The 11719-nt window shown below is 37.1% G+C and overlaps 2 protein-coding genes across 2 annotated transcripts; one reads left to right on the top strand and one right to left on the bottom strand.

The window, feature by feature from the left end:
* Nucleotides 1-2235: 2235 nt before the first annotated feature.
* Nucleotides 2236-3847, top strand: LOC101314418 (U-box domain-containing protein 25-like). Its single transcript, XM_004289230.1, has one exon. It carries the CDS (start codon nucleotides 2531-2533, stop codon nucleotides 3845-3847), a length of 1317 nt encoding a protein of 438 aa, XP_004289278.1. The 5' UTR covers nucleotides 2236-2530.
* A 1794-nt stretch (nucleotides 3848-5641) lies between these two features.
* Nucleotides 5642-10155, bottom strand: LOC101314134. The gene is made up of 3 exons (XM_004289229.1): nucleotides 9775-10155; nucleotides 6106-6244; nucleotides 5642-6016 (listed from the first exon to the last, which is right to left on the bottom strand). Exons 1-3 carry the CDS (start codon nucleotides 10153-10155, stop codon nucleotides 5832-5834), a joined length of 705 nt encoding a protein of 234 aa, XP_004289277.1. The 3' UTR covers nucleotides 5642-5831.
* Nucleotides 10156-11719: the final 1564 nt, after the last annotated feature.

The following is an 11719-nucleotide window of genomic DNA, read 5'->3' as shown; positions in this document are numbered from 1 at the left end:
CTCTTTGCTAGTAGGTGCTTGTTTGAATACATGTACTTTGTAGGTGTTCTCGATATTATTTTGGGACTTCATTGTAATCAGTTGTTCAGGCTTTATGTCCCCCACTTGTATTCAACAGATTCATTAGTGAAGACTTATAGGCAGCCGCACCAGCCCTTAATTAAAAATAATAATAATAATAATCTTTTATGTGTCTTTGGTAAGAAAGTTTGACAAGTCAAAAATCTTAGCCAATACTTAAGTGGTATGACTAGATGGCATGGATTGGATTATTCCTAATTCATGTTTAAGGAGTAGAAGCAATCTAAATGCACGCACAATGTTTGCATGAATCCAAATTTGACTACCGTTTAGAGCCTCATAAGGTCATTACCGTTTACCGTAATTCCGTAGAGACTCCATTCTCTTCTTTAATCAAAGAAGGAAGTAGAATTAAAAAACAAAGAACATTTCTAATACGTATATAGTTTAAGTGGTATGTATTCCTCATAAGTATTCCAAGCTTTGTTGATTTGACCATTTAGATTTAGTTGGATATTATGTTTGATTGTATGTAATGTCTATGTCCATGTCCATGTCCATCATATCCTCATTACATGTTATCACAAACGTGAATGGTTTGTTATTACTACAAAAACAAGAATTCAAAAACTCGATGAGGTTAAAGTTTGATTTAGATGTACATGAAACCCTATGAAACATGAATAACCGAATATATGAAGAGAATTAACCAACACGATTGGTTTTGGGTGGGTGAGAGGTGGCTATTGGTTATAAATTAGAGAAATGAAATTTGAGCTAACATGATTGGAAAAGTCTAATTTGTTTCATGGAAAGGAAAACACTTACATTTTCCGATGTTCTGTAGCACAAGGAAAGAAACACGGGAGCGAATTCTACACACAGAGATACACTTGCACCAATAATGTACAAATTCATTGATGGCATAAAACAAGTTTGGACAAAATTAGCTGAGGTATAAATTCAGTGTAACTTATAGAATTTGTAATGATGTTGCTCAGTGCTCACTGTCTAGCTGCGATAGCTTATCAAGATAGTCATACGTTTGTTTGGCTAGATGATCCTCCAAAATGTATACTAGATTTAATTACTCCAGCCTGAATGCTCGTGAATTTCTGAGTTTCTTTAATGAAATTCATTCTACTTGATTAAAAAAAAAAATCCCCATTTTGACCAAACAATTTGGTGGGAGCGAGTTAATTTTAATCTTGCTTCATGAGCAACGGATCTTCTTCATGAGCAAGTAAATTCAACAATCTCATACAATATTAGTAAACGAGGAAGTTCTACGGGGATAGTAGCCTAAGGGAGTAGTTATAATGAAGACCACTAAGTTGATGATTGGTTGAAGACTTTCTCATTAATCGTTTATTGCACCCACTTTTTAATCATATTTTTTCATCTCAACTGTTCAGTTTTTAGGTCTATATAAGTAGATCAATTCTACAAATTTTCAGCTAAATCAGTTATCGTTAAGGAATAAAACTAAATCAAATTAATGGACGATCCAAATTTGTCAAACATGAGCCGTTCGAGTATAATTGGTAAATTACACTTATGAATACCTTAACGATTTTTAATTTAGATGAAAATTCGTAGACATGATCTACTCATATGTATCTACAAACTAGACAATCGAGATGTGAATATGCAATCGAAAAATAGATGAAAAAAAATAAGTTCTCAACTAATCATCAACTTAGTGGTCTTTATTAGAATTGTTCCCGGTAGGCCAATCCAATATGTTTCTTAGTTACAGATGAAATAATACTGATAATTGCTTGTTCTTCCAAGTATCTAATCTTCTTTTGGTCTAGTTGTCTAGTTGATGGCTCGATGCATCATTGTTATTATCTTCCTTTAACCTTGACTAACTAACTAACAAAAGGTAGATTCTTGATTTTTATACCAAAATATGGTGGATTCCACTGTTCAACCCTGTGACCACTGACCAGTCTACTATTTACACTCCCTCGATCATATGTCAATGTCACAATTTTCTCTCTGTGTCTATCACTGACATGATATTATTACTTTCAAAGTCCTATTGGTTGGATTCAAACTTCAACAACATTAACAATTCCCTCTGGTATTTGATGGGTCAGTTTGACTGAGTTCTTCAATACAATTACATAATGAGAGAGACATGGAGGGACCATATTTTGGCAATCATTCTATAATCTTGGTTACACTCTCCAACTCTTTCACTAGGATAAGGCCTTGTCTTGACTCTTGACCAACTGATCCTTTCCTCTTCTGTTTGTTTCTTGGTGTTTTCATCTGATTCCTCCAACTAATACTGCACTAGTCTCAGCTCCCTGCTTGTCTCTCTGTTCGCTGTGTTCTTTATCAGACTGAGCTCTTCACTCTTTCCCCATTACAGCTTTCTGCATTTCAATCTCTAAGCCCTGTCAAATTAAGACGACATTTTGAGCATACCCTGTTGTTATTTGTGGGTAAATAATACCCTGTTGTTCTTATTTTCCTGTATTAGTAGGTTTGATTTGAAATGATGAACATACCTGAGCTGTTTATATGCCCAATTAGTCTGGAGCTGTTCAAAGATCCTGTGACTCTATGCACAGGCCTAACCTATGACAGGTCGAGCATTCAAAAATGGCTTGCCGCTGGTAATCTGACATGTCCAGTCACAATGCAGAAGCTTGACGATCCAATCACCATGGTTCCTAACCACACTCTTCGCCATTTGATCACTCAGTGGCTGCAAATGGGTACTCAAACTGAAAACTCAAATCATTCTGACGATCATTGTGTTCTAGAAACAGCAACTATTGATTCTTTAGCTTCTGTCAAACACGTACTCAAGTCTAATGAGTTTGGCTTCAAGAGCAAGGTTCTAGCACTCGAAAAGATTACATCTTCACCGTCCACAGATTACTTGCTCCTGCAGTTGGGGTACTTGCCTTTGTTACTTGAACTTGTCTTTGGACTAGTTCCAGAAGCCAGAGTACTACTCATCAGTGAAGAGCACTACTGCATCAAGTTTGTCGAGCTTGCGCTTTCTTGTGTTCTGATGCTGCTGCCTCTAGGGGTTGAATTAGAGTCCCTAAATATGCTGAAAGAAGAGAGAAAGTTGTCATCGTTTGAAGTCTTGTTGGCCTGCGGCTCTGCATTCATTAGAATCAACTTGTGCCGCCTCATAGAGGCAGTTTCGGCATCAGATAGCAGCAGCAGCAGCAGCATCAGCAGAAGAAAAAGGCTGTGTATTGTGCTTGGAAAGCACCGGGGGATCTTGAATCAGCTGGTTCAGCTAATTCTACACCCGAATGATTCGGAGGAGGAGGCTGCAGATGCTGCAATCAGAGCCTTATCATCATTGTCTTCCTTTGAAGAGAACATAGAGTCTTTGGTCAGAAATGGCATGGTAAATGGACTAGTGACATACATTACTAGAACCGTAAAGCACGAAAGAAGCCTAGCGCCATTGGCAACGGCGATAATTGAGAGGCTTTTAGGAGTAGAGAGTGCAAGAGAGGAATTGCTTAATAGTAATAGCAATAATGGCACAAGTGGCAATGGCATTCATGCTCTTGTCAAAATGGTTTTCAGGGTATCGTGGTCCGATGTTGATGATGATCATGAGCACCATCGAGGGAGTGAAAGTGCCGTCTCCTCACTTTTGATTGTCTGCAATGATTCTGTATTGGCACGAGAGGAAGCCATTAGCGTCGGTGTGCTGACTCAGTTACTGTTACTCATGCAGAGCCAGTGCAGCAGTAGCACCAAAGCAAAAGCAAGAAAGTTGCTCAAACTCCTTAGAACCAAGTGGTCTCAGGACTCAAAGCAATTCATCTCAATGGTGTAGCTTACAACTGGTCTTTGCGTATTGAATTTTTGCATATGTTTGGCTTCTGTAAAAGGAGAAATACCAAACTATCAATTTGTATCTCATTTGACTTATGCTTCTTTCTATTCATCTTCTCAAAGTCTCAAACCATACACTTGCTGACTCTGCTAGGATTTGATGCAACTTAAACGCTCCTATATTCCCAATATTACAAATCTTATGTTCGATTAAATTCACTCAAGAGTTTACTGACAAAATTGTTCTCTAATCTCTCCTCAACTCGTAGACAACTTCATTAAACTTGTTGGAAATGGCATCACTCATCAGCAATAAAATTCTGTATAGCAGTGATCACTTGCAACATTTCTTGTTTTAAATTGTTGTCCAAACAACATTTTCCTCTAATTTCTAGTCGCCATCTTGTGAATGAACCGGCCAGTAACCGGTTCAACGGAGCGGCTAGCATTAACGTGCTCAGACTGCTTTCTTTTGTTGGTTTAGAACATTTGCTAGAACACAAATTGTAGAGGAGTTGACGGATCTCTTAGCTTTATGGATAAGAATCTAACTAAGACAGCAATCACTGGTTTTCAGAATTGACAAATGATGAAGGCATTGAGTGATACCGCTCTCTTTTTTTTTTTGGAAATGGAGTGATACTGCTCTCTACGCATGAGAGGGATGTGTGAATAGGTAGGTGATGTGCAACATCATCGTTGATGAAATCGTTTTCTGAAAAAGGAAGAACAAAGATCATGGGCACAACAATTGTATCATCAGAATTGACTTTGACATTTGAAAGGCACGAGTATAATACTCAAAAGGTCCACAATTTCGGCCACCAAAGGTTGTGTATTTGTTTTGGCACGAAGCAAAGCAAGGTGAGAAGGGGAAAATTCTTGCAGCTTCGCAGTGGCAATGCTGCATTACCAAACTAGCAGTACATACTTTTGGCATAGAGTCAAAAGTGGAGCACCTCCCTCCAAAAGAACATTAAATTAACAATGGTAGATATACATCATGATGGAGGTGACTTTTTACCAAGCAAAAACAGCAACCCACATCCAAAATAACACCTATAGCAACAATATGAATAACAAAAACATGCCTAACTATACACAAAAGACGTGTGCTATGGACCATTTGGAGTTTGGGGAGTATTCATTCTCAAAGAAACTGAGTTGCCTAAGTTAGAGGACAGGGTAAGGCATTACAGCAGCATTCAGGCTAAGATGAGAGCACAACTCAAGACCCTTGACTCTTTGAGTGCCCAAGTCATTTTATGATATCAACCCTATAGTGTAGAATGTCTCCTACACTGGAAATGAAATCCTACGTAGTTTCCAACAACAGTGAGTTATATAACTTGTACCGACAAACAAAACAGTAAGTGCATGAATTTTAACATGCTTCACTATTTTTGACTTTTGCAACGGCAATTTACTTGCTCATGTATATAATCATATGATACCGCAACAGTACAGGAACTCAGCATGGGCAGTGGAGAGCCTACTCAGACTAGGGGTGAAAAGAAATGATAACGTGAGATATGTTCAATAGTAATGAAACAAGACCCACTAACGTTTCACCTCCTACGAAGTCCTTCAAGTTTTTAGGTGCCTAACAAGGGAGAGCTAATTCTTAGCCTTGTCTCCACTATCTACAAGCTAATACAGAAAGAGGCATTCAGGTTATGAATTTATGATAGGATATAAAACAGAATATCGTCTCCAATCATTAAGATAACAAAGTTAAATAAATCTTGCATCTATCGATACCATTTCCAAGGAATTAATGACTGGCAACATAAGATAGTAGAAGCACAGTATTTGTATAAGCAACATTTATGCATTCCCGTACATCATCTGTGTATTCATCTTTGGTATTACAACGAAAAGATTATCTTTCTATAAATATATGCAAGTGACCAATAAATACCAAACACGCCCTTTGCTGTTTGGTTTCCAAGAGAATACATCAACTTCAATTCAACTATACAAGTCTAGGAAAGTGTGATAAAGTGTTGCAATGAACTAACCAAACTCGGAGGCCAATGTTTTGTGTCTTTTACGTATGAGAGGTCTGTATAGTGAGGATCAAGAAGAGTTGCAATTGTGAACTGGTTTTCTGCTAGCAGTGGAGCATGTTTGTCTACATACAACGCTGCGGCCAGAGCTGCATGCACTTCTGCAGAAAAACCCAACAAAAAGTGATTTCATTAAAAAGTTAAGGATTTTCTCTGCCTAGCAGAAAAAATTACAATAACCATGTAGTACCTGGATATCCCTTTAAAGATATGGAAACATCCTCCATCTCTGCAATTGCATCATCTCTGTTGCCAACTTCATACAAAGTCAATGCTCTCCCTACTCTTGCATAGTCTGAAAATGCAAATTCCTTGTACTTCTCAATCACCTGGAATGAGACAAATGAAAATGTTGTTTCATTTTATCTAATGTAAAACGGTCAAGCTTCTGGGGCCAGTAGTGCAAAGTATACAATAGAAATTTAGACTTGACATGTGTAGTTAATGGTCTGAAGGTATTATGGTCGATGCAAAAAGGCAACATAATTGACCCTGTTATCCTAAAACCACAATGATCAAAATTTTGCGGCTAGTAATTTTATGGACTTTCCTGTTCACTATGTTTATAATATACTCGACTTACATATGCTAGCTCACCCCCTTTTGTTTAGCCTGTTATAACTCATGTAGAAAACTTAAATGATGCACAAAATATACCAAGAATGACTTGAACTCAATTCTCTTCTTATTATCACTGTCAAACCACAATGTCGATTTCATATAGTACCAATTGCAACTTCAAAAAGCAACAAGAAACACAGAGATAAGGAAGAATACAGATAGAGAGAATAAATAAAGACCAGCAAGGTCATTTTAGGTGCACCATCCAAAACTAGTATTACTTATTGGGGAGTAGAGAAGGTAAAGGTGACATTTGAAAGGGTCATGCCAGCTGTTGTGCAACCCTATGCAAAAAGGCAAAAAGCCTCAAGGTTTAAACACTCAATTTAGTTAAATACTAGGTTAACCTATTCTTCTTTACAGCTGCCCACAAATGGCCACTGGCCAAGTATGTCAGACGTGGTAGTGATACTTGAACTGCAAATAAGTTCAAATATTGTTATTGGTTGTGTGGGTAGTTAAGTTCTGGGCATCCTATTGGGCTTCTACTTCTAAGGTTTTTACTCTTTCTACCATTATTCATAATTGGCTAGCAGTTTTAATATAAGCCCCAACGCCCTAAGCTTTGAGTTGCATTAAAAGATGGGATGCTAAGCCCCTGTCCTTAGCTATCTAAAGCAGACTCCTTGTACAATGGTTTTTGCTTTAATAAAAAGCTGTTTAAAACTTAAAAAAAAAAAAAAAAAAAAAAGAAATATTTGAACTACAGCTGCATACTTTTTTTTTTTGGCAATTTGGAGGTGCACTTGAGAACTTTATCTACTCACAATTTTTCTCTTCTGATTCCTTATTTGAAATAAATAAAAATTACAAATGGATATAATGGTCGTCCCCATGAACTCATAACACCAAAGCCCAGTTGCAGTTTCCAATTTTCAACAATTTAATCTATAAAGAGAGATGATCGATCTCTTTCTTAATGAAAATCACATTATAAATTTGAAATTTGGAATTGGACTTCATAAATGAGACTACTCAATTCATTGGATCTTTATTAGGTCACCTTCTGGCTCTAGATGTGATGTGAGTAAAGGAAAAGAATATACAGAACCTGTAGAAGTTTTCTCTAGTAGCTTTTTCTTTCCTTCTCTTTTTTTCTCTTTTTGGAAGAGAAGGAAAACATTATTGAAACAAAATGAAAGAATTTAGACTGTGACCCAGAAGTCCACACAAGAGAGAAGAAAACAAAACAAATAGACTTAGAAGATGACTAACTAATGGCTTCCTTCCAATTCCAAATTATGGATGACAAGCTAAGACACCTAAGAGGCACAGAGAGTCAGAAACAGATACCCTAAAAGATCAGTAACCTTCTCCCACAATTTTTACGCCCCAAGCCTTTATAATCCTCAAAAATACACTTATTCCTCTCCAGCGAAATTATCCAAACACTGCAATGTCAGAAAGCTTTCTCACATTTCCCTTCTCATACAGCCCTTATTCCGGTGCCTAACAGAGAATACTAACCCGACGGAGGATCCATTTCAGCTTTACTAAATAGACTAGATCAGGGCTTCTGAGCTACCTCATACTAAATAAAAACATGATCAGAACACTCACCCATGTTTTGGCACATGCACCAATTTAGGAATAAAAAAGCACCTGGTTTCTTTATTTGGAGCAAGTCACAAATATTTTATGGGCTGCAATCCAAAGCCAAATATTTAATTTTTGGTGGAACTTTAGCAATATCAACATCCCCTCTCAAAAGAAAAGCTTTCTTCCAGCTATCCTAGTGTTTTTCAACATTTTCCGCAACTGGATTCCAAAAGTTTGCAGCTCTATGATCACCTCCTAGACCCAAGTACTTCAAAGGCTAACCTACTTGTGATGTCAGCCAGCGGCGGAGGCACGTTGGGACCCAGCGGGTCCCGTGCCCTACTGAATACGTAGGATTTATCTTGCAATTACTACCGATTGTCAACCTAGTGTAGTGGTTTGGCTTGTGTTTTTGCATGTATCAGGACATCAGGTCCATGGATCGAGCTCCTAGATGCTCAATGTTTTATATATTTCTTTTTCATTTAAGGGGTTCTCACCTCTCAGTCTTAAATTAAATTTACACTAAATTATCCTTCTAAATAAACTTTAACATATACTTTGAGAGACCTTAGTACTTTTGGAATAGATTGTACTATATGCTATGAGTTGTAGTTCGTTTAATTTCTCCATGTCATACCTGGAAATCTCTCGACAGTTAGTCAATTATCGTTCTAATAGAATAATATTACTATAATAATCTTTTAGTTTTGATACTATAATTTTTTTCTTGTGCCCCAGTAAACTCAATTTTTTGGCTCCGCCACTGATGTCAGCTATACCAGTTTCTAACCTTTGTATTGATTCACTTTGGTTTTTAATTTTTCAACCAAACACTGCACTAAAGCAGTCCAAAATTTCTAGCAAATTCTGCAATCCATAACTTCTAGTAAATTCTGCCATTTTGTTTCATCTCCAGAAACAAAGAAGACTGTATCATCTGCAACTTGAAGTTGAGAAACTTTTACCCCTTCTCTCCCTACCCTCAACCCCTCAACTAACTGCCTATCACACAAAAGCAAGCAACGATCGTAGGACGTAACAAGTTCAAAATACATAAACTTCAAGAAGTGGATTAGTTTACATAGTGTGTAGATGTACATAAATTCTCAAAAAGATTAATCATCAAAACAACCATCATCTACAAATTAAACGAGATTAAATTTATCATAGACATTTTATTTGGACCGAGTCACAAGTCTTTTAGCAAGGCTATCCTAAATCTTTGACATGGGCTGGAACTTCAGCTTTCCAAATCAAAGCTGCTTGGCTCAAAGTTTGGATAGAAATATCTTTACGTGGAAACCTCAAATAGGATTTGCAACATGCTTACCACAAAATCTGATAATATTCTCCATAACCCCTAACAATGACATTAACTGCTCCATCTGTTGTCAAACAAATTCCTTCTAACCCCTGAAGCCCAACCCATTGCAAGTATCTTGACAAGCAATACAATCTTGGAAAGATCATCTTTTGGAGCCATATTCCCAGCCTTTTGACAAGTATTTTCTTTCCATTTCTAACTTTCACTCTAAGAATCCCCCATAACATTAGGATATCCCTTCATGGGATTTTGATTAACTCTCCCTATATTCACATACACCCAAATTTGCTTTTGATCACTTTATGCATGGTGAATTTTATTCAATTATAGATCACCGCTAACAAGGCAATATTCAAAAGAGAAAGTGAGTACCTGAGTAAAGCTGAGAAGAGCTTTGTCAAAGTCACCGGTGGCCTGAAACTCCCTCCCTTTCTCCAACAACTCCAATGCTTCAGATATTCTCCTCGAAATGGCAGCACTAGCATCCCTCTCCGTATCACTGATTGGGTTGAAACTTGTGACAGCAGAAGAAGTGGAATCGATTGCATCAGCAGCGCTGCTGTTGCTTGGAAGCAGAAAAGTGGCTAGAGGGAGAGACAGGAGGACCAAGCGCCTGGTCAGTAATGGGGTTCTGGAAATGGGAAGAAGGGCTTTTAGGGTTGATGGTTGGGTTGAGGAGGAAGAAGAAGAAGAAGAAGAAGAAGAAGAAGAGGTGAGGAGAAGATTGGGAATGGGTGCTTTACATGCGCCCATGTTTGTTTTTGGTGTCAAAATTTGGAATTCACTATATATGTATCCTCTCTTTTAACAAAAATCATAAGGTTTAACCCCAACCTCTCTCTTTTTAACAAAAATCATAGGCAAGATATGTATGAAAATCAAATCAATAACCCCTAATTGTTAGAACAAATATGGATTTGTCACATATTATCGTAATGTAATAATGATTTGTCACATATTATCATAATAATATCAAATCTACTTCTACTTGAAAACAAATACAAGATCAAATCTAGAATAATAATGATTATGTGTATTAAATTATGGATTAATTTCAGTTTTAGGGTTAGCATCATTTCACTCTCTATACTTTTAATTTTAAGAGTATACCCTCTAAAGTTTTCAATTTTCATAAATCATGCCCAATTGTTGAAATTCTGTCTAATTCGAACATTAATTTTGAGTTCATAACTCACTAAAAAAGCTAAAATAATATTATAACAACATAAATCGCCTTTTAAGACTTTTTTTTTCTTCTAAGATTTCATATTCTAATTAGACGGAATTTTACCCTTTGAACAATGTCCACGATATTAAAATGAGTTAAAGAATAAGTAATATAAGAAGTTAGAAGAGGCATTGTGGATCTAAGAAGAAAAGGTGAAGAGGCATTAGATATGCTTGAAATTTTCTAATTGTTTGCCTCTTCTTCATTAATGTTCTTTGCCTATGAAACTGTGTTTTTTTTTCTCATTGGCTCTGGAAGACAATCTCCAAGCTCTTGGAGCTCTCTTACCATTTGGTGAAGGGAGTTTAACTATAACTAAATTTTTTGACGGTTGTGAATATATGTTTTTGCCAACTTTTTACTAGCTTGCTTAGTGTTTGTACAAGGAAAAGGGGGTGAAGAGTTTATAAGGATTATAAGCAGTTCGTTGATAATCTGTTCGGGAGAGATTTGTTCGCAAAAAGGATTGACCGCTAAGGTGGTTTGTGGAGATCTTGCAAGATACGAATAGAGGTTAGAGAGGCAACCGAACAGAACCGGAAAAACCCCCTCCGACGCTCAAGTTATTCATTTGCGGACAAATGTGAGGAAGGAGAAGAGGGAATGATTTTCGTTACCTTTGGATGTGAAGCGAGACCTCTATTTATAGACGCGGCGAGGCTGGGCTCGGCTTGACAACTTGTGACAGCTGGATCGCACTCTGACAGAGCGCTTGATCGGATCGCACCCGTGCATCTACGTGTACGGTTGAGAGACGCTCAACGCTGGGTTGAAAATATTAGAACGCATGCACAATGCTTAGCTAGAGCGCTTGACATATGTTCCCACAACACTTAACCTGCATTTTCTTTGGGCTAGGTGACTGCATAGATTGTTGCTAACTACTGTTTGTCTACTTTAACAAGAAATAGCCGCAACAAATTATTAACAATTTGCGACTGTTAACATTTGTCGTCATAAGCTTTTTTTTTTATTTTTTTTTAACGATTTCATATCTCAAATACTTCTTCTTTTTTCTCTTTTGTACCCTCTTCCTTGTTTGAGTCTATGACTTCATCTCGATCCGACACTGATGAGTAGTTTCATATT

This window comes from Fragaria vesca, linkage group LG1 (genome assembly GCF_000184155.1).
Source record: "Fragaria vesca subsp. vesca linkage group LG1, FraVesHawaii_1.0, whole genome shotgun sequence".
Lineage (NCBI taxonomy): Eukaryota > Viridiplantae > Streptophyta > Magnoliopsida > Rosales > Rosaceae > Fragaria > Fragaria vesca.
The sequence above is the reverse complement of the archived record's forward strand: the minus strand, read 5'-3'. Positions and strand labels throughout refer to the sequence as shown.